The 25,644-nt window shown below is 39.3% G+C and overlaps 1 protein-coding gene across 1 annotated transcript; it reads left to right on the top strand.

Moving 5' to 3' along the window:
- The first annotated feature begins 14,304 nt into the window (after positions 1 to 14,304).
- Positions 14,305 to 25,065, top strand: LOC125784814 (neoverrucotoxin subunit beta-like). The gene is made up of 3 exons (XM_049468568.1): positions 14,305 to 15,539; positions 16,392 to 16,438; positions 23,936 to 25,065. Exons 1-3 carry the CDS (start codon positions 15,379 to 15,381, stop codon positions 24,535 to 24,537), a joined length of 810 nt encoding a protein of 269 aa, XP_049324525.1. The 5' UTR covers positions 14,305 to 15,378; the 3' UTR covers positions 24,538 to 25,065.
- Positions 25,066 to 25,644: the final 579 nt, after the last annotated feature.

Below are 25,644 nucleotides of genomic sequence, written 5' to 3'. Positions count from 1 at the left end.
AACATTGCTATTTTACTTGTCTGCATATCTCTGTATTCAGAGAACATTAGTGAGAAACTGAGAAGGACCGTGCTGACTGCAGGTATAAAGGGAAATACAATAAATTAAATAAAACTACAAAACAAGAGGCTTTTATCTAACCTGTATTTTGTGGAAGTCAGTGAGACAGTTGGGCATGTTCCAACAGCTGTGAAGAAATCCCCACCCCCACCATGAACAGCATCTTGGGTATTTCCATTTTTCCACGTATTTCTAAGTAAAGTTAAAGTCAAGAGAAAGGTGAGTGCGCGCTCTCGAGAGGGGGGTGCTAAATACGGCACAACACCGGCAAACGAATGGTGGTTACCATGGCAGCAAGAATGCTGCACGCGTCTCTCTGTCTCTTTTTTCCAATATAAAATACGAGAACAAAATCAGAGGAGCGTTAATTATTTTACGCTTAAAAAAAACAATGTATTTATTTAATCGCTGCTCTAAACTCCAGGATCAGCTACAGGGGGGAGAATTACACATATATCTGTTTATAGACCGTTTCAGAGGAATATTCACGAGCACAGGAAGTGACGTCGCTGTTCCTAGAACACTTCCGTTCAGCGGTAAACAGCGTTTAAAACAGTGGACGTAACTTTTTAATTTAACATGAATTCAAACTTCACCTAATCTGAGAGTCACAAACACTGAAAATCAGGTCAAATTGTTCTTTAAACAAGTAAACTATGGAGGACCAAACATTACATAAGTATAAATAAATACACATATAACTGTAGAAAGATATAAATAAATTAATGAATAAATAAAGTAATGTTGAAATTAATAAATATATAAATAAATGCACATATACGTGAATAAATAAATAAATAAATATATAAATAAATAAATACATGCACAAATAATTGTATAGGTAAATAAATATGTGCATTTATTTATTTCAACATTTATTTATTTATTCATGTATTTATTTAACTATTTATTTATTTGTTAATTTATTTATTTCAACATTTTTTTATTTATGCTTATGTCATTTTTGGTCCTCCATAGTAAACACGCCTGCTTTGGTTTTTCACTCTGCTGACCTGCCTGCAGTTACAGCGTCCGCTCACAACTCCTCCCTCCTTCTGATCTATAAATCATGCAGAGTTCGTGCTGGATAGAGTCTGACCTGCTACAACCTCACCATAGTGATGCTTCTCTACTACAGGAACAAATATTCCCAACTTTTACACTGAGAAATTAATTAAATGCTCTTTCACTGCCTCCGTTTCAACAAGGTAGTGATCAGATCTGGATAGATCACCTCTATCAAGCGTTTTAAATCAGAGGAAAGAACTTCCCTCTTAAATCCTTATCAAAAGGATCAGGAAAAGAGGTCTGATCACTTTTTACTAATTTCTGATCGTATATTTGCTCTGTTTTTGGGAGATTTGTGAAATATGCGCTCTCATTCTGACAGCTGTATAGTTGAAAATAGCGCCACCGGAAGTGTGGAAGGAACAGACATGTGCAGGATCTTTATTATTGTTTTCCTCATTGAAACGGTCTATAGAGACAGTAAGGTGATCTGTGTTCTGAGATTGATGTTTAGTTTTTTAAATACACTAAATTACTATATATCTATATTGTTTTCTGCTTTGTATACTTTTTCTTACAACCCCAATTCCAATCAATTTATGCTTTGATTTTGTGTAAAATGTAAATATAAACAGAATTCAATTATTTGAAAATCCTTTTCAACCTATATTTAACTGAATACACTAAAAAGACAATGTTCAGACTGATAAACTTTATTGTTTTTTGCAAATATTCACTCATTTTGAATTTGATGCTGCAACATGTTCCAATGAAGTTGAGACGGGGCTAGGGCTGCACGATATTGGAAAAATGTTACAGTCCATTGTTTCAGTTTTCTAAAAGCCCCGCCCCCACCCGCACGCTGTCTCACCACAGAGACCCGGACCGACCGAGAGCTGAGTCAGCGCTTTAGAGTCAGCTGATCACTCAAAACCAGAGGAAAACAGCAAAACAACCATAATTAAGCATTTAAATGGCCTTTTAAAAGGTAAATAAGAGCGTTTTTTTGTGATTAAAAGCATGAATTCAGCTTTAACTGGAAATATCTGCACTGCTAAACTGAGGTGCACAGCTTTGGACAGGCTGTCTGAGGCGGTTACAGGGTTCATACACTTTTCATATTTTCATGATCGTACAGTCTTTAAAATATCAGTGCAGACATTAACAATAAAACAAAAAATCCAGTCCAAAACTGATTATAGTAGGCCTATATCTTACTTACAATGTTTTTAAATAAAAAAAAACCATTTCTTTCAGCAATGCTGACAATCTTCAATAATAAAATGTGTCTCTAATCCTGAGAGCTCTATTGTGTAAAACGGAATTAACTGATTTCATCAAATAACATGATATAGACTATTTAGTTTGAAACTGGGATTTCTAAACCTGCTTCCCAGAGAAAGAGAGAAAGAGATGACCATTACAGCCTAAAAATGCCGTAACACTCATAAAAACACAAATTAGTAACTTGAAAGAGATTCTTTTTTTTGCTTTTAATATTGGCTCAAAAATAAAATATTAAAGCAGATTTTTTATTTCTGAACTATTTAACATGATTTTTAGAGATCATGGACGTCGTGTCCTCTGGACCAAAGACTGAGACAAAGAAAAGGACTGTCCGGATTGTTCTCAGAGTAAAGTTCTAAAGCAGTGTATCTGATGGTGTGGGGGTGAGTTAGTGAGTTAGAACCCATGACCTGGAGAACCTGCACATCTGTGAAGCTCCATTAATGCTGAAAGCTTCATCCAGGTTCTGGAGGAACATCTGCTGCATCTGAGCTTCGTCTTTTTCAGGACGTCCTGCTGCTTATTTCAGCAGGACGATGCTGATCCACATTCTGCAGGAGTTACAGCAGCAGCAGCTCGGCTTCATAGTAAAAGGGTGCGGGTTCTAGATCGACCCGCCTGCAGTCTAGAACCGTCTCCCACTGAAAACCTGTGGAGCGTCATGAAGCTCAAAATACGACGCCGGAGACCCGGACTGTAGATCAGCTGAAGATCTACATCAAGAAAGAATGAGAAAGAATTCCACCTACAAAGTTCAGCTATCAGTGTCCTCAGTTCACAAACTCTTATTGAGTGTTAAATAAAAAAGATGATGAAACACAGAGATAAACATCATCCTGTACAACTTCTTTACAACGTGTTGCAGCACCAAATTCAAATTTGCTAAAAATAATTTTATCTGATCGAAGATTAAATATGTTCTCTTTGTTGTGAATTCAGTTGAATACAGGTTAAAAAGGATTTGCGAATCATCATATTCTGTTTTTATTTATGTTTCTCACAACTTTCCAACTTTATTGAAATTGGGGTTGTATTTTACTTTGGAATATTTATTGCATAACTTGTCCTGCAGTTTTTGAGATATCAACATTTGTTCTAAGTCCAGATTGTTTGGTCTGATTGTGTGATGTATTTTTGTCTGGAACATTTGGATATGTTCACTCATTTTCATCCTGTTTTTCCCCCAGCTGGCATTTCCACATTGAATCAGCATTCAATCATTTGGTGTTGATTTTGAAAAGTGAATGAATGTTTATATGGCAATTCAACCTTTAATTAACCATAGCTCACTAAAATGAGAAAATCTTTTAGTTTACAGTGTTAACAATAAACAAACATCACTGTAGTAAAGCTGAGTATAAAGAATGTTACCCACCACTACCAATCTGATTCAATATTTAATCTCAAAAACATTGTTTCAACATTGTTTCAACGTTGAAACAAAAACAGACATTACTTCAACCATATTTTAACCACATTTCAACATTGAAGTCGATTATGTGCCAGCTGGGTCCTCATATGATCACATTTTTTTTCTGTAGGCTGTCTTCCTTAACCCATTCACTCATTCATTCTTTACAACATTCATCTTTTACAAAATCCAGTAAACACTTGGAGCTCACAGCAACGCCTCATCAACAAACAACTATAACATAGCAACATCTAGGAACAGCCTATCAGCATTCTAGGAACAGCTTAACCAACATCTGCAGTATAGCAACACCTTAGCAACCAACAACTATATTATAGCAACACCCTATAAATCAGATGAAAGCATGTATTCTGTGCCATCATTCTGCATTTCCTTTAGGAAATGAACTTCATATATTTGATCAGTTACTGTCTGGTATTCTTTATTTGATTTATCTTGTGTTGTTTCTAAGATGCATCCAGGAACAAAATGAGAATTCATGCTTTTGTTATTATTGTAGTTTTTGTTATAATAAATATCAGGTGTATGTTTAGATGTGAGCTGCTATATCAGCTGATTTATTCCTGTAGATCACAGTGTGGATTTTCTATTTGTGCACAGAGAGAAGAGAAAAAACATTATCTGGGAAAACCTGGAAAATATATTCAAGGTTAGTCCTAAACCGTATACACAATGGGGTTCTCCCTGATTTCTTTCATTTCTCAGGTAAATTTCACTTTAAGGTTTTGATACTTTGCTATTAATTAAACATTTATTCATATTTTGTTCTTGGTCTATTATAACTATAATATTGATAATATTAGGAATTTTAGATCAATAACAATGTTTTACACACCAAAGCATCTATAACTCCTCCCCTTTTCAGATCAATGTCTTTATGATTGTTCAGATCATCTGTCTCTGCACTGTAACAGCTTTAGTAATTCTCTAATGTTTGTTCTTAATCAGGAGCTGCAGCAGAAGTTTATCTCTATAGTGAAGAACGAGCTGAACACATTCAAGAAGCTCCTGAGTCCAGATTACCCAGCATGCTCTGAGAGAGAAGTGGAGGATGATCAGAGGGAGGGGGTGCTGAAGATCACACTGCACATCCTGAAGAACATGAAGCAGACAGACCTCGCCAACACACTAGAGAGCCGTAAGAGTTACTATTGGTACCAACCTGGTGCTAATGAACTTTTCAGTGCTGATTTTCAAAAACAATAAAAACTGTATTGCAGTATGTTGTAAAAACAACATAATGCCATCTTTATTATTAAATTATTAATTTATTGTATCACAGAGTCGTTCTACACAGCGTATTTAATGGTTGATCTCAGCTGATTACATGTTCATTATTGTCTTTCCCTGTAATCAGAATTGGCCCCAGCGTGTCAACAAACACTCAAATCCAAACTGAGTAAAAAATATCAGAAAATTAATGAAGGAATCTCAGGTCAGGTAAAGTCAGCACTTCTGAATGAGATCTACACAGAGCTCTACATCACAGACGGAGGAGGTGGAGACATCAATCAGGAACATGAGGTGAAGCAGATTGAAGCTGCATCCAGGAAAAGGCCAACAGAGGAAAGACCAATCAAATGTAACGACATATTTACACCCTTACCAGAACAGAACCAGCCCATCAAAACTGTACTGACTAAAGGAGTTGCTGGAATTGGAAAAACAGTCTCAGTGCAGAAGTTCATCCTGGACTGGACTGTAGGAGAAGTAAATCAGGACATTCTCTTTATATTTCCACTTCCTTTTAGAGAACTGAATCTGATGAAGGAGAAGAAGCTCAGTCTGGTGAATCTTCTTCAGCGCTTCTTCCCAGAAACACAAGATTTAAAACCAAGACATTATAAGAGCTACAAGATCATGTTCATCTTTGATGGTCTGGATGAGTGTCGACTGCCTCTGGATTTCCAGAACAATGAGAACTTGGTGAATATAGAAGAACAAACCTCAGTGGATGTTCTGCTGACGAACCTCATCAAGGGGAATCTGCTTCCCTCTGCTCTCCTCTGGATCACCTCTCGACCAGCAGCGGTCAGTCAGATCCCTCCTGAGTGTGTTGATCAGGTAACAGAAGTGCGGGGTTTCAGTGACCCTCAGAAACAGGAGTACTTCAGGAAGAGGATCAGGAATCAGGACCTGGCCAATAAAGTCTTCACACACATCAGGTCTTCAAGAAGCCTCTACATCATGTGTCACATACCAGTCTTCTGCTGGATTACAGCCACTGTTCTAGAGAGAATGCTGAGTGAAGCTGAGGGTGGAGAAACCCCCAAAACCCTGACGCAGATGTTCACACGCTTCCTGATCTTTCAGATCAAACACAAGAGCCAGAAGTACAGTGGGAAAAGTGACTCTGATCCTCAGCAGACTAGAGAAAGTATTCTGGCTCTGGGGAAACTGGCGTTCCAGCAGCTGGAGAAAGGAAACCTGATGTTCTATGAGGAAGATCTTAGAGAGAGTGGCATCGATATTAGAGAAGTATCAGTGTACTCAGGAGTGTGTACCCAGATCTTCAGACAGGAACATGAACTGCTGGACCTGGGGAAGGTCTTCAGCTTTGTACATCTGAGTATTCAGGAGTTCCTCGCTGCTTTATATGCATTTCTCTATTTCAACACTAAGGATCGGAATATGCAAACCACAGAACAGCAAACCACTGGACTATCTGAGCTTTTCAGCAGGAAATCGATGAATGACTTTCTCAGCAGTGCCGTGGATAAAGCCTTACAGAGTGAGAGTGGACATCTGGACCTGTTCCTTCGCTTCCTTCTGGGTCTCTCACTGGAGTCTAATCAGACTCTGTTACGATTCATACTGACACAGAAAGAGAAGAACTCTCACAGCAATGAGGAAACAGTCAAATACATCAAGAAGAAGATTGAGGAGAACTCCTCTCCAGAGAAATCCATCAATCTGTTCCACTGTCTGAATGAACTGGATGATCATTCTCTAGTGCAGGAAGTGCAGAAGTACCTGAGTGGAGGTGATCGTCTTCATCAGGCCAGACTCTCTCCTGCTCAGTGGTCAGCTCTGGCGTTTGTGTTGGTGAATTCAGAAGAAGAGCTGAAGGAGTTTAACCTCAGTAAATATGATCCATCAGAGAAGTGTTTTCTGAGGCTGCTGCCAGTAGTTAAAATATCCAAAAGAGCTTTGTGAGTATTTTTATTCAGGCATTCACAGTTTTCATTAAATCACTGGTGAATATGTATTAATCACAATGTTTTATATTAGTAGATACAGTAGATATTTATTAAATTATTGTTTTAGATATCAGGCAAACACCATAATCCCAACGTAACACCAACATGAGACACAGCACCAATCCAAATTCCACTTCGACAGTTTACAATGAACACACAGCAGTTTTATCCTCAGTGACTAAATGTCTGGCTGCTGATTTGATTATAAAGTTGTTAGTTTGGAGATATTTTACTGTGGAAATGCTAAAATGCTACACTTTACTTGGAAATTGAACAAAGCCAGCATGCTAAGGGCAAGTACTCTGCATTCCACAGTTACAGTTTAATCAAGCATCTTCCGATGGTTAGCAAGATAGCGTTACAGTAATTTCAGTCTGTCAATGAGTAAGCTACTAAAGTTAGCTGTTGATTTGAGTAAAATGAGTGCTGATAAAACTGCTGATACATAATTAACCTTTTAAATCAGCTGAAAGAAACACACATTCATGCTTTCTAGAAAACCCCAAAACTTAAAGGGATTACAGAGAAGTAGCTCACCCAATAACCAGTTACTGTCTTTAATGGAAAATTAATTAATTTTACAGCATTTTAAAGTACTTACAGGCCAGGTTATAATCTGTTACTCTGTGTATGTATGTGTCAAATAAAAATATAATCTTTTGTTACAGTATTCCCTCTTTTAATATCTGATATTATAAATATTAAAAAAAACCTTATTGTTATCTAATCAATAATATCAGATAATCTATAAAGGAGGTCACTGGGAGGTCTTGCACTAATCAGATACAGAGACTAAAGTTTGGATGTATATGAGGCTTTGGGGTTGACTCATCTAGATTAAGCCTGGTTTGCTGGAATTTCTGATTTTTTTGTATAAAACACAGATCTGAATTTAATAACCAATAAATAAATGGAGGGAGAAAGTAAATGGTGGCAGGTTAAAAAAGCACCCAATAAACTTCACTCTTCGTCTCTTTTAACTCATAATCTGTCCCAGAACTTGAGCTGCCCTCACTGTAAACTGTTTTCTAATGGGTAACTCTAGCTTTCTGCATGATTACTATCTCTGTATAAAGAAACACCAGTCCATCTCACAGATACTGTATTTCACAGTTTCATTTTGTGTTCTATTTGTATGTCAGTTAAAATATTCTTTTAGATTAGGACACCATGAAGAATAGGGTGTGTTTGTATAATTACACCTTTATTTTGATAAATGCTATGGTATGAATAATGCTGTTATTTTCCATTTTCATTTAAGTGTATTTTTAAGTAAAATCTGTTTATTCTTATATTATAGACTAGCTTCATGTAATCTTGGAGTAAAGACGTGTGAAAGTCTGGAATCAGTTTTAAAGCTGGAAAACTCCTCACTGATAGAACTGGACCTCAGTAACAACAACCTGCAGGATTCAGGAGTGGAGCTGCTCTCTGCTGGACTGAAGAGTTCACACTGTAAACTGCAGACTCTCAGGTCAGTGTTTCTGTCGCTTTATTTTAAACAGACTAAAGGGAAATAGGAGTCACGTCTTAACTGAAAGTAATGCATTGAGTGGGTGCTGGATTGATGAGGTTATATCTCTGTATTTAGGGATTAATGTCAATATTTTTGCATAGATTTTACTGTGATTTAACAGTTGTGTCCACGCTTCCTGTCTTCTTTATTCCTGCTTAAGTTGTTTTATCCACATTTCTATCTGATCTTAACAAAACCTCAAGTAACTCTGGCTTTGTCTAAACTGCAGATAAATGTGCCCCAAATCTTGTTTTAATATAGGTGTCATTTGTGAGGCAGTGTGAATATTAAAAAAATCACAGTGAACACTAAAATATGGATTTAGGCCACTTTCCCTCTGCAGTATGAGCAGAAATAATGACATAGTAGTATAATACAGGACAAATCCTGCACCTAACAACTGGGGTTATACATAGAGCTCAGCCAGGATCTACTACTTACTCAACTAACAACAATAGCCAAAACCACCACAATCTGATATTGTTAAGAAATATGATGTGTTAAGAAAATCACCAAAATGTGTTATTTAAACTTTGTGTTTATTGTAAAATCTTTTGTGTTTATATCACATTTTTCAGATTAGCTTTGTGTAATCTTCAATTGAAGATTTGTGAAACTTTGGCATCAGTTTTAAAGTTGGAAAACTCCTCCCTGAAAGAGCTGGATCTCAGTAACAATGATCTGCAGGATTCAGGAGTGGAGCTGCTCTCTGCTGGACTGGAGAGTTTAGACTGTAAACTGCAGATTCTCAGGTGAGTTGGTTCAGTTTGAAATTATAAGTGTTAAAATATGTTATTTAAAGCTTTAATGAGATACTTATATATCAAATCACACAATAGGAAGCTTCTACTCAAGGCCAGAGTACACCAGTCAATCAAATGTGAACTCTGTTTGCAGTCATCTTTAGGATGTCCATACTAATATATTTTTTTAAGTAGGCACACACTAATCACAAATGTTTTGAAGAAAATCATTAATTTACTTGCAGATGCTCTTAAATAGCTTTGCTGAACATGTCCTCTACAGTGATATGCAGGATTAATCACTCTAGCTTCCAAAAAAAAAAGTTTAACCCGTTGAAGAATATAATCTGTAGCCCGTAAGAGCATGAGCTGCATATAGATGTAGGTGACAGTAAAATTGATCAGCTGTGGAACTGGAGCTTTCTGTTTAATAGTTAATGTATATTCTGTTACTATTGTATTTTATCTTGTTTCTTTACCCTTCATCCACATCTCTATAACTACACAATCCAGTACAATCAGGAAAACAGGACGAGTCCACCTACTTCCTTGCAATAATTATTGTTCTGTCTCTTGGAAAGCTTCACTTTTTAAGTCCTAATAAAACCACAGTTAGCTAGTTTTCAACCTTATATTCAGTTCTTAATCCAGCCCACTGACACTGAGCTAAAAACCAAAAGTGTATTTACATGTTTTATGTACATATATATATATATATATATATATATATATATATATATATATATATATATATATATATATATATATATATATATATACACATTTCTTTTTGTCATACTAACATTTTTCAGATCAAATAAAACCTTTCATGATCAAATAAACTTTAATATCAAACAAATATAACCTATAAATATGAACAAGCACGTTTTGAATGATAATTTCATTATTTAAGGGGAAAAACTCCAAACCAATCTAGCCCTTTGTAAAAAAAAAAAAGTATCCCCCCCCCCATAAATTAATTGTGACTAATCACATTTTTGGAAAGCTGAGTTACATTTACCTAACCACAACCAGGCTGGATTATTGTACAATAAATTCAGAAATCCCTTAAATAGAACTGTCTAACAACATGAAGCAGATAAAAGATCTCAAAAAGCAGCACATCTTGCCCTGATCTGAAGAAATTCAAACACAGATAAGAAAACAAAGTCATTAATCTGAAAAGGGAGGTCCCAAAAAACCTAGAACAACATTTAAAGAACTGCAGGTCTCACTCGCCTCAGTTAAGATCAGTGTTAATGATTCAATAATAAGAAAAAGACTGGGTGAAAATGGTCACAATGGGAGAGTTCCAAGATAAAAAACACTGCTGACCAAAAATAACACAACGACCCGTCTCACATTTACCAACAAACATCTTAATGATCTCCAGGACTTTGGGTAAATATTTTTTTGACTGAAGAGACAAAAGTGTTTTTTTTTTTTTGGAAAGTCCCGTAACTTCTGGTGTAAAACCAGCACATAATTTCAGATAAAGAACATCATACTGAACGTAAAACATGGTGGTGGTAGTATGATGGTCAGAGTCTGCGTTGCTGCTTTAGGACCTGCCCAACTTGCTGTAAGAGACAATCCTGAAAGAATATCTGGCCATCTGTTTGTGACCTCAAGCTCAGATGTTTTCAGGTTCGACAGCAGGACATGGCTTTGGAGGTTTTGGAGTGGCTAAGTGGCTAAGCTGATATTAAACAGGACATTTATGCTCAAAAACCCTCCTTGACTTTATTTGTTGCCGCCAAGGGCATCCACTAAGGTATTAGATTTAGAGCAGCAAACACTTTTCACACAGGGTTATACATGCTTTTTTACATATAAAAAAGGTAAAATAAGTAATTGAATGCGACTTCTTCAAATTAGAAATCATGGAGGGGTCTGAAACTTTTATCTTAGGTGCACGTCCACTATGAGAGATATAATCTAAAAAAAAAAAGTATAATTTTTTAATTAACATCTGTCAATCACCAAAAATTCTGGGCCTCAAAGACCTGTTAGTCCGCCTCCACAAATTAAAAGCACCTGTTTGAGGTCGTTAGCTGCATAAAGACACCTGTCCACCCCACACAATCAGTAAGACTCAAATACAGAACAGGCACCAAATTTCCTTTGACTTTTCTGTACTCTGTAGTACTGAGACATTTCAGTCAGTGCTTTTTCAGTATTGAATTTTAACACCTATCCCTAATCGAAATTGACTCAGAGCTCAGTTTTAACAGCCATATCAAATCAATTATCAATTCAGCTTTATACTTCCTGAAAAACAGTAAGATTTAAATACTTTATGAAGGCAAATCTAGAAAAACTCATTCACGCCTTTATTTCTAGTAGATAAGATTACTGTAACAGCTTCCTCACTGGCCTCCCCAAACATCTGTCAGACAACTGCAGCTTATTCAGTACGCTGCTGCCAGAATACTAACCAGGACAAAGAGGCAGGGACGTGTAACTCCAGTGCTCATATCATACAATCAGCTGTAGAATAAAGTTTAAAATACTGCTCCTTTTCTATGAAGCACTAAAAAGGTTTTTACCAACGTAAATCTCTGATATGCTGGAGAAATACTGCCCTGTTAGACTCCTCAGATCAGTAGAGGCAGATCTGTTAACACTACCTAGAATTAGAACCAATGACGAGACATTATGCTGCAGTTGGAATAAACTCCCAGAAGCTGTGAGATGTTCTGCGTAGACTATAACCTCTAAAAAAACTGAAAACGTATCTATTTACCTGCGCCCAAACGTTTTATCTTTGTGCATTCTGGTAAACTCTTAGTACATGATTGTTCTTTTTTTTTCTCCTATGTCCTCCCCAGTTTGGGAGACCAGATACCCCATCCACACTAGTAATGCCCCAACACTAGGATTCAAACCAGCACAAATGTCCTTTTGTTTTATTTATTTTTTTATTCAAATTCCTTATTAATTATTTTATTAGTTTTTGTTCTCAGTTTTCTTATAAATTCTAAGAAACTTTTTTTTATAATTGTTCTGCATTGTGTGTGAAATGTTTCTGTAAAACATAGAACTGATGGCATGTATGAAAGATACAATACAAATGAACTTGTCTTGACTAGTCACCAGTTAATTGCTAGCAGCTTAATTTATAAAGTAAAATAAGGGCTTTTCACTCTTTAAACTGACCAGTGCCGTTGATTTTTAAGATCTGTCCTCAGAAAAAATTTAGCTTTAAATGTACTGAAATTTCACGCAAAAAGCAAAACAATTTAAGAAAAAGGGGTGAGATGAACATAAACTAAATTACTTTAAAGATTCTGTTTTCCACATCAAAAACACTGCTGTACTCTGAAAGTAAGCGGATAGTGTATTTTATAGAGCTGACTGTTCCGTTTGAAGACGAGGTAGATGGAGCTTATGAAAGGAAAAGGCTGAAGTATACAGACTTGGTGGCTGAGGTAAGAGAGCATGGGTGGCAAGCGTTAGAGTTGCACGGTACCGAAGGTTCGATTCTTTTTCGATACTACGTCATTAAAAACGATTCGGTTCTTTAGCGTTCGATGCTTTCGATACTGTATATAGCCCAGTCACTAGCTTCAAATGAGTCAAATTAGTAGGCGCGATTTGATTCAGTTCATAAGAAAACTGATTCACACTGCAGCAGTCGGTGTGGCAGGATTCAGATAAACTTAGTGTTCTGAACAAATGAATCGATTCATGCGCAAGCCAGCAGAGCAGCAGCGAGTGTAGAATGGCGACGGCTAAAATAACAGATGTCTCTCGTCCGCGACTTGTGGACAAAACGGGCGCAAGGAGTGAAGTGTGGGAAAATAGTCTGAGATGTAGGCATCTGTTTTTTATTTATATTTTTATTTTTAAATAAAATAAGGAAAATAACGAAAACTGAAAGTGAAACTAAACTACTTTATTTATAAGCGCTGTTTTCACTCCCGCAGTTGTACAGCGGGGGGTGTTGTGCTGATTCTGTCCGCGAAGCGGGAGTCGGATTCAGTAGCGGATTCGGCACAAGCGCGGCGGCGCCTCGCGGTCCGCGGTGTTAGTTGTAAGCGCTCGCGCTAGCCGCAAAATACAACAGAAAACACTGAGGGAGCTGCATGATTATGTGTGGGACTAGAATATGAGCACGAGGAGATAAAAGAGATCCTTTACCTGTGAGTAGCTCACACCAGAACACGCAAATCTCTCTCTCTCTCTCTCTCGCTGTGTCTCTTTCTCTGTGTCTCTTTCTCTGTGTCTCTCTCTGTGTCTCTCTCTCTCACTCTCGCTGTGTCTCTTTCTCTGTGTCTCTCTCTCTCGCACGTGAACTCCTCCGCGTTTGACCTGCAGCACTGTGTTTAGCTGTTCTTAAAAATCATTTTAATTAAATAATAGTTCTATGCTTCTGTGTTACAGTGTTATTTAACATAATTCTGATCATATTTCGCTCATTCATTTAGCAGACAAGCACCCTGATCTCTACAAAGAGCTGAGAAGTCGACAGGTTAGTGGAGTTAGTCAAGATACACTCTGTCTGTAGCTTTACTAAGATTTACTAGCGACTGCTAGTAAATCACGTTAACATGGAGAGGAGTGTGCAGGAGTTTTGTTTTGGACCCGTGGTTTTCTCTATTTCTCCATTATCCCATTGGCTGTGAAACATGAACTTAAGATGTTCACGTTTTCGCGTTTCCATCGCAAATCTGTGGTCAGGCACGTAGCCTGCTTGATCGTTACACTGAACATGGGCTTATTAAAAACGGTAAACGGTTGATTAATAAAACGGAGCAGTGAGTGTTAAAATGAACATAACATTGTAATGTTCTTCTGTCTCTTTATTTTCCTTATTCAGAACTTAACTTCTGTCCGCCCGTCAGGTTCACATAGTCAGGCTACCATTACCTCTGGTTTTAGTTTTTAGGAAGTGTTTAGATAATTATGTTATAGTTAAGGTTATAATAACAAAACTTGTTTTTTGTTCAAATGTTTCATTTTAGAATAAAAACGTTTGCACCGATTGTTCAGTGTTCAATCCAGTTCAGTCAAAAATAAACATTTTATGTTCAGATATTTTTATTGTTGTTTTTTTCTTCCAAGTATCGTTTTGGTATCGAGAATCGTGATACTACAGTTGGTATCGGTATCGAAGTCAAAATTTTGGTATCGTGACAACCCTAGCAAGCCGTGTCGTGTGCTGGTCGTGTGCTGAGGACAGTAGTGAAGGAGTTGTCAGATGTAGCTGAAAGATCTAGTCAGTGGTTGTGGTTCAGAAGGGCTGAGGCTACGTGGGGAAGGGAATGAGTTTGTGCTTCTACAGCAGGCTTGGAGGGTGGTGGGTCTGGGACGCCAGACTTCACTGTTGAGCCTTCTGGAGGTGTCGTGGGCCTAATTCAGCGAAACACTGACGAAGGAAGGTGCCTACCTGAAGACCCCTGAGAAGAGCTTGCACTGAAGTTTGTGTTAGAGTTTGGATGAAGGGGATTGGTGTGGTCCTGCTATTCTTGTAGTAATTTGTCTCATGAGTTTTTGTAGACGTCTGAGTACTTGGCAGTTGAGGCACGGACCATGAACATAGTTCGCTATGCTTCTGGATTCTTGTCGAGCCAGTATCAGATGGTAGTGGTTGCTGTGTTCTGCTCACGCAACTTATGTCATTTATTGTGTGTGATTGTGCTTAGGTAGGGTGCTGTGGTTAGTGTGTTGTTGCCATAGATTAAGGAAGTGAGCTTAGATTAAGGAGGGATTCTGTTTGTTCATTGGTTATTTTTCGGTAGGTCTGTTACTTGGCAGTTGAGGCGATGGACCATGAACATAGTGTTAGGCTGTGCTTCTGGATTCTTGTCGAGCCAGTATCAGATTGTGGTGGTTTTGCTATTGTTGTTAGTTGAGTGAGTAGTAGATCCTGGCTGAGCCCTATGCATAACCCCAGCTGTTAGGTGCAGGATTTGACAATTTCCTGTATTATATTACTAATTACAATATTTACAAAGTTTAAGAGGATTCATGACTCATTTTCCAGTGTTCCTAGAGACTAGAGTAGTTTGTTGTGTTTTCTGTTTAATACAGAAGTGTATAATCTCTCTCTCAGTCTGCCTCTGTCACTCTTTCTCTCTCTGTTAATAACTTACTCTAATTTTCTCTCTCTTTAGATTATCTGGGTGTATGATCACAGAAAAAGGCTGTTCTTCTCTGGCTTCAGCTCTTAATTCAAACCCCTCCCACCTGAAAGAGCTGTATCTGACCTACAACCACCCAGGAGAGTCAGGAGAGAAGCTGCTTTCTGCCAGACTGGAGGATCCACACTACTCACTGGAGACACTCAGGTTTGAAGAAGTACTCAGGGGGAAGATTCAGGTGTGCTGCAGATGTTAGATAGAGTGATGAGGGTCAGTTAGAGATAAAAAAGAGAGTCCAGTGTTACCCTGTGTTAGAATGAGCTACATTTTCTCAGTTAAATTAATATATTTTAATAATAAAGTGCACAGTGCATATACAGATGTGGTGTATTCAGCCTTTTGTTGTGAATGTTGTATTATAAACTAAAATTATATTATAAGATGAAAGCAACTCATATTATCCAGCTTCAGATCAACACTAGGAATAATAATCAGGATCAGGGTTTGCCCATAGACAGAACGTAAAGATTAAAGTTCTGGACTACAGAGTTCATAGCGTGATGAACCCTCAATGTACGTTATTCATAAATCACAGTGTTTCAGGTGTTAATAAAATGGATTGAGCTCATCAGAGTTTAGAGTAAAGTAAAGTCCACATGTTTGTTGGTTAAAAGTTGAAGACTTCATGTTTCCTTTGTAGCTGGATCTTTATGGTTCAGCCTTTACTTCTTCACCTGTTCTAAACAGAGACCCTATAATTCTCCCTCACGCCCCCTAGAGGCTGGGAATAAAAGAAGAAGCTAAAGTGTGACAGCATATTGAATCTGTTAGTAGATATTAAAATTTAAATCTGAGGCTCTGGTTTCCTCTAATTGTGTTAATGGTGTTATAAAGGAGTGGGTGTTTCTTCTTAAGGATTAACGTTAATTATTGTGTATCAGGAAAATCCAGAACTTCATATTCCTTCACCATGTTCACTAATATAAACCCAGAGAGAGAAACTCTGCATTTCACTCTCACACCCTGCTGATCTGTGTGTGTGTGTGTGTGTGTGTTTAGAATGGAACATGGAGGCGAAATAAGAATCAAACCTGGATTAAAGAAATGTAAGTTTTCTCTCACACACACACAACACTCACACTCACAACACTCACACTCACACACACACTACACACACACACACAACACTCACACACACAACACTCACACACACAACACTCACACACACAACACTCACACACAACACTCACACACACAACACTCACACACACACAACACTCACACACACACTACACACACACACTACACTCACACACACACAACACACACACACACTATACGTACATTACATTTCACTTTTAAATGATGGAATCAGCAAAAGCTCATCCTCTTCTTTATCTTCTACAATATTTGATGAACTCATCTTAGGTTTATTGAACTGAACTGAGTTTTATCTCTGTCTGAACTCAGTTTCTCGATGTGATTTTTTATTTCTAAAACTGTACGATTAGAGAGAGAATGAGTGAGAATGAGCTTCAGCTGCATCTGTCGCTGTTCAAACACAACAAACCATTCAAACGTGCAGTGTGAGTTATCCACAACGCTCTCCATTAAAATAATCACACAGTGTACGCTAGAGTTAAGATCAGACCCAAAGAATCCAGCCCGACCCATAAACTGTCATTATGAACCCGAGCCTGATTTAAACCCCACATTTCTTCGTGAGTAAAAAGTTAAAACTTAGCGTTTTAAAACCTTTTTCAGGCTTTTTAAATGAGCGAAATCTGTTCAGAATTATGTAAATTAACATTACAGCACTGAAGAAGCAAAGACCTATTATTAAATAACAATATTTATTAATAACATACACACACTACACACTCACATACACACACTACACACACTACACACTCACATACACACACTACACACACTACACACACTACACACTACACACTCACATACACACACTATACACTACACACTCACATACACACACTACACACACTACACACTCACATACACACACTACACACACTACACACTCACATACACACACTACACACTCACTTACACACACTACACACTCACATACACACACTACACACACTACACACAGTACACACTCACTACACACACTACACACTCACATACACACACTACACACTCACATACACACACTCACATACACACACTACACACTCACATACACACACTACACACTCATATACACACACTACACACACTCACATACACACACTACACACACTACACACTCACATACACACACAACACACACTACACACTCACATACACACACTACACACTCACATACACACTACACACTCACATACACACACTACACACTCACATACACACAGTACACACACTACACACTCACATACACACACTACACACTCACATACACACTCACATACACACATTACACACTACACACACTACACACTCACACTACACACACTACACACACTACACACTACACACTCACACTACACACACTACACACTCACATACACACACTACACACTCACATACACACACTACACACAGTACCCACTCACATACACACACTACACACTCACATACACACTCACATACACACACAACACACACTACACACTCACATACACACACAACACACACTACACACTCACATACACACACTACACACACTACACACTCACATACACACACTACACACTCTGCATACACACAGTACACACTCACATACACACACTACACACTCACATACACACACTCACATACACACAGTACACACACTACACACTCACATACACACACTACACACTCACATACACACACTACACACTACACACTCACACTACACACACTACACACACTACACACTCACATACACACACTACACACTCACATACACACACTACACACACTACACACAGTACACACAGTACACACTCACATACACACACTACACACACTCACATACACACACTACACACTCACATACACACACTACACACACTACACATACACACTACTCACACTACACACAGTACACACTACACATACACACACTACACACCACACATACACACACTACACACTCACATACACACACTACACACAGTACAGGTGCTGGTCAACGAATTAGAATAATTTGAAATAGTGCAATCATGAAATTCTTTGAATGCATTTTTTGTGCAGAAAGCAAATCAGGTGTTCACCGCACCTGTCCTACTCGTTAGTCTAATCACAGAACTCGTTACCTGGAAAAAAATTTGCTCAGCTGAGCTTTCTAAAAGGCCCATTTAGGCCATTTAACTGTGACACTGTTGTTTTATTGGATTAGAATAATGGAGAAACCGTTTCATTGAATTAGAATAAATGCTCGAATTTTTGTTTTCTGTGAAGAGTGTTCACTGTGCAGTATAAAGTCAGGGTTGAGTAGAATTTCTAAGTTGTAAAATCAATCATGGGTAAGCAGCGCGACCTCTCAACCGGAATAGTGGCTCAAATTCAAGCCCTTCGCCAACAAGGCTTGACCCAAACTAAAATTGCTGAGCAGCTCGGCATCAGCCAGTCTTCCGTCTGCAAAGCTCTCAAGAAAAACTGCAGCAAGCGCACCAACTGTTCCGGCGTCCGAAAAACTTCTGCTCGCGACAAGCAGCTGAGAAAGATCGCAGTCAGCAACCACTTCCGAGCTCACCGACTTGTGGAACAAGCAGACCGGCGCTGACGTCTCCAGATCAACCACTTACCGTCGTCTGCGCGAACTCGGCTTCAAATCTCGCGTTCCAGCAGTAAAACCGATGCTGAACAAGAAACAAATGGAGAAACGGCTGAAGTGGGCCAAAGAACACGGCGAGTGGACTGCTGAAGACTGGCAGAAAGTGGTCTTCAGTGACGAATCACGCTTCTGCATCTCCTTCGGTGACCAAGGTCCTCGTGTCTGGCGTCGTGGTGGCGAAACCTACAACCACGAGTGCGTGAAAAGATCCGTCAAGTTTCCCCAGAGCGTTATGGTCTGGGGATGCATGTCCGCTCGAGGTGTAGGGAAACTCTGCTTCCTCAAGAAGACTGTCAATGCTGCTGTATATCAAGATGTTCTGGAAACGTTCCTGATTCCGACTGTTGAGGAACAGTTCGGCAAAGAAGACTTCATATTTCAACAGGATCTTGCACCGGCTCATGCGGCAAAGTCGACCAAAGATTGGTTCACTAAAAAACAGCTTGAAGTTTTGGCATGGCCGGCCAACTCGCCTGACCTCAATGTCATTGAAAACCTTTGGGCCATCGTCAAGCGGAAAATTCTCGACAGAAAGCCTACTACGCTGGACCAACTGAAGCAGAACATCGCCACTGCCTGGGAAGCTGTGAGTGCGGAAACTTGCGACAAGCTGGTCAAATCGATGCCGCGGAGACTTCAGGCAGTCATACAAGCCAAGGGGGCAGCCACAAAATACTGAGAAAGTGATGATTGTAATTATAATAAAAATTATTCTAATTCAATGAAACGGTTTCTCCATTATTCTAATTCAATAAAACAACAGTGTCACAGTTAAATGGCCTAAATGGGCCTTTTGGAAAGCTCAGCTGAGCAAACTTTTTTCCAGGTAACGAGTTCTGTGATTAGTCTAACGAGTAGGACAGGTGCGGTGAACACCTGATTTGCTTTCTGCACAAAAAATGCATTCAAAGAATTTCATGATTGCACTATTTCAAATTATCTAATTCGTTGACCAGCACCTGTACACACTCACATACACACACTACACACAGTACACACTACACACACTACACATACACACACTACACACACTACACACTCACATACACACACTACACACTCACATACACACACTACACACACTACACACTCACATACACACACTACACACTCACATACACACACTAAACACACTACACACTCACATACACACACTACACACACTCACATACACACACTACACACTCACATACACACACTACACACTCACATACACACAGTACACACACTACACACTCACATACACACACTACACACTCACATACACACTCACATACACACACTACACACACTACACACTCACACTACACACACTACACAAACTACACACTACACACTCACACTACACACACTACACACACTACACACTCACATACACACACTACACACAGTACACACAGTACACACTCACATACACACACTACACACACTACACACTCACATACACACACTACACACTCACATACACACACTACACACTCACTTACACACACTACACACACTACACACTCACATACACACACTACACACTCACATACACACACTACACACACTACACATACACACTACTCACACACACACTACACACTCACATACACACACTACACACACTACACACAGTACACACTACACATACACACACTACACACTCACATACACACACTACACACAGTACACACTCACATACACACACTACACACAGTACACACAGTACACGCTCACATACACACACTACACACACTACACACTCACATACACACACTACACACTCACATACACACACTACACACACTACACATACACACACTACACACACTACACACTCACATACACACACTACACACACTACACACTCACATACACACACTACACACTACACACACTCACACTACACACACTACACACACTACACACACTCACACTACACACACTACACACACTACACACTCACACTACACACACTACACACTCACATACACACACTACACACTCACATACACACACTACACACAGTACACACAGTACACACTCACATACACACACTACACACACTACACACTCACATACACACACTACACACTCACACACACTACACACTCACATACACACACTACACACTCACTTACACACACTACACACTCACACTACACACACTACACACTCACATACACACACTACACACTCACATACACACACTACACATACACACTACTCACACTACACACAGTACACACTACACATACACACACTACACACTCACATACACACACTACACACAGTACACACTCACATACACACACTACACAGAGTACACACAGTACACGCTCACATACACACACTACACACCATACACACTCACATACACACACTACACACTCACATACACACACTACACACTCACATACACACACTACACTCACATACACACACAACACACTCACATACACACACTAAACACACTACACACTCACATACACACACTACACACACTACACATACTACACATACACACACTACACACACTACACACTCACATACACACACTACACACACTACACACTCACATACACACACTACACACTACACACACTCACACTACACACACTACACACACTACACACACTACACACTCACATACACACACTACACACTCACATACACACACTACACACAGTACACACAGTACACACTCACATACACACACTACACACACTACACACTCACATACACACACTACACACCATACACACTCACATACACACACTACACACTCACATACACACACTACACACTCACATACACACACTACACACTCACATACACACACAACACACTCACATACACACACTAAACACACTACACACTCACATACACACACTACACACACTCACACTACACACACTACACACACTACACACTACACACTGCACACACTACACACACTACACACTCACATACACACACTACACACTCACATACACACACTACACACAGTACACACAGTACACACTCACATACACACACTACACACACTACACACTCACATACACACACTACACACTCACACACACTACACACTCACATACACACACTACACACTCACTTACACACACTACACACTCACACTACACACACTACACACTCACATACACACACTACACACTACACATACACACTACTCACACTACACACAGTACACACTACACATACACACACTACACACTCACATACACACACTACACACAGTACACGCTCACATACACACACTACACACAGTACACACAGTACACGCTCACATACACACACTACACACACTACACACTCACATACACACACTACACACACTACACATACACACACTACACACACTACACACTCACATACACACACTACACACTCACATACACACACTACACACACTACACACTCACATACACACACTACACACTACACACACTACACACTCACACTACACACACTACACACTACAGACTACACACACTACACATACACACTACACACACTACACACTCACACTACACACTACACACACTACACACACTACACACTACACACACTACACACTCACACACATTACACACACTACACACTCACATACACACACTACGCACACTACACACTCACATACACACACTACACACTCACATACACACACTACACACACTCACACCACACACTACACACTCACATACACACACTACACACACTCACACTACACACTACTCACACTACACACTCACACTACACACACTACACACACTACACATACACACTACACACACTACACACTCACACTACACACACTACACACTACACACACTACACACTCACACACACTACACACTCACATACACACACTACACACTCACATACACACACTACACACTACACACACATTACACACTACACACACATTACACACACACTACACACAAACTACACACACTACAAACATTACACACACTACAGACATCAAACACACATTACACACTACACACTCACATACACACTACACACTCACATTACACACACTGTGTGTGTGTAAAGTGTGTGTGTAATGTGTGTGTAGTGTGTGTGTAATGTGTGTAGTATGTGTGTGTGTAATGTGTGTGTAGTGTGTGTGTAGTGTGTGTAATGTGTGTGTAATGTGTGTAGTGTGTGTAATGTGTGTAATGTGTGTGTGTAATGTGTGTAGTGTGTGTAATGTGTGTGTAGTGTGTGTAATGTGTGTGTGTGTAATGTGTGTGTGTGTAATGTGTGTGTGTAGTGTGTGTAATGTGTGTGTAATGTGTGTGTAGTGTGTAATGTGTGTGATGTGTGTGTGTAATGTGTGTAGTATGTGTGTGTAATGTGTGTAGTGTGTGTAATGTGTGTGTAGTGTGTGTGTAATGTGTGTGTAATGTGTGTAATGTGTGTAGTGTGTGTAATGTGTGTGTAATGTGTGTAGTGTGTGTAATGTGTGTGTAGTGTGTGTGTAATGTGTGTGTGTGTGTGTGTAGTGTGTGTAATGTGTGTGTGGTGTGTGTAATGTGTGTAGTGTGTGTAATGTGTGTGTAGTGTGTAATGTGTGTGTAATGTGTGTGTAATGTGTGTGTAGTGTGTGTGTAATGTGTGTGTGTGTGTGTGTAGTGTGTGTAATGTGTGTGTGGTGTGTGTAATGTGTGTAGTGTGTGTAATGTGTGTGTAGTGTGTAATGTGTGTGTAATGTGTGTGTAATGTGTGTGTAGTGTGTGTGTAATGTGTGTGTAATGTGTGTGTAGTGTGTGTGTAATGTGTGTGTTCTTGTTTTCAGACGGCTGTGATTTCACACTGGATCCAAACACAGTGCACCCTCATCTCTCTCTGAGTGAGGAGAACAGGAGGGTGGAGTGTAGAGGGGAGCGGCAGTATCCTGATCATCCAGAGAGGTTTGATGAGTGTCCACAGGTTCTGAGTAGAGAGAGAGTAACTGGTGTTACTGGACGCTGTTACTGGGAGGCTGAGTGGAGCGGGGAGAGAGGAGTAGTTGCTGTAGCTCTGAGTTATAAAACCATCAGCAGGAAAGGAGGAGGACCAGACTGTTGGTTTGGAGAGAATATAAACTCCTGGAGACTGAAATGCTCTGATAACAGATACTATGTTCAACACAGTAAAAACTACACTGATCTCCCTCCTCCCTCCGGCTGTAGGAGAGTAGGAGTGTATGTGGACTGTCCCGCCGGCACTCTGTCCTTCTACAGCGTCTCCACTGATACACCCTCACACACTCTCACACACTTACACACACCCTCACACACACCCTCACACACACTCACACACTTACACACATTCTACACCACCTTCACTCAGCCCCTCTATGCAGGGATTGGGGTTTATAATTATGGCTCCTCAGTGACTCTGTGTAAAATAGAATAACCCTGTGTGTGTGTGTGTGTGTTTATCTGTGTGTGTGTGTGTGTGTGTGTGTGTTTATCTGTGTGTGTTTCTGTGTATTGTATGTGTGTGTATAGTGTGTATAGTGTGTGTGTGTGTGTGTTTCTGTGTGTGTGTGTGTGTGTTTATCTGTGTGTGTTTCTGTGTATTGTATGTGTGTGTATAGTGTGTATAGTGTGTGTGTGTGTGTGTGTGTATATCAGTATGTGTGTGTGTTTATCTGTGTGTATATATCAGTGTGTGTGTGTGTGTGTGTTTATCTGTGTGTTTTTGTGTGTGTGTGTGTGTGTTTATCTGTGTGTGTGTGTATTGTATGTGTGTGTATAGTGTGTATAGTGTGTGTGTATGTGTGTGTGTATATATCAGTATGTGTGTGTGTTTATCTGTGTGTATATATCAGTGTGTGTGTGCAGTGAATGTGTCTGTGTATAGTGTGTGTGTGTGTGTATATAGTGAGTGTGTGTGTGTGTGTGTGTGTATATAGTGAGTGTGTGTGTGTGTGTGTGTGTGTGTGTGCAGTGAATGTGTGTGTATAGTGTGTGTGTTTGTGTATAGTGTGTGAGTGTGTGTGTGTGTGTATATAGTGAGTGTGTGTGTGTGTGTGTATAGTGTGTGTGTGTGTGTGTGTGTATAGTGAGTGTGTGTAGTGTGTGTGTGTGTGTGTATAGTGAGTGAGTGTGTGTGTGTGTGTATAGTGAGTGAGTGTGTGTGTGTGTGTGTGTATAGTGTGTGTGTGTGTGTGTGTGTATAGTGTGTGTGTGTGTGTGTGTGTGTGTAGTGTGTGTGTGTGTATAGTGAGTGTGTGTAGTGTGTGTGTGTGTGTGTGTGTGTATAGTGAGTGTGTGTGTGTGTGTGTGTGTGTGTGATGGCACCATTGCTGTGGGTTAAATTTTAAACGTCACTTTTTGTTTTTTTGTTTTTCTCTTTTGCTCTTCTTAATTTTTTAACCCCTTTGTTTCATCTATTCTTTATCTGTATATGATAAACTGTATTTTACATTCTTTCAATAATAAATATATATAATCACAAAAAAGTCCTTATTCCTTTATCATTCAGCACACTGTTAGTGATTATTGTAATATATATATA

The sequence above is a fragment of the Astyanax mexicanus genome, chromosome 1 (genome assembly GCF_023375975.1).
Source record: "Astyanax mexicanus isolate ESR-SI-001 chromosome 1, AstMex3_surface, whole genome shotgun sequence".
NCBI classification, from domain to species: Eukaryota; Metazoa; Chordata; class Actinopteri; order Characiformes; family Acestrorhamphidae; genus Astyanax; species Astyanax mexicanus.
This window is presented reverse-complemented; position numbering and strand designations above follow the sequence as displayed.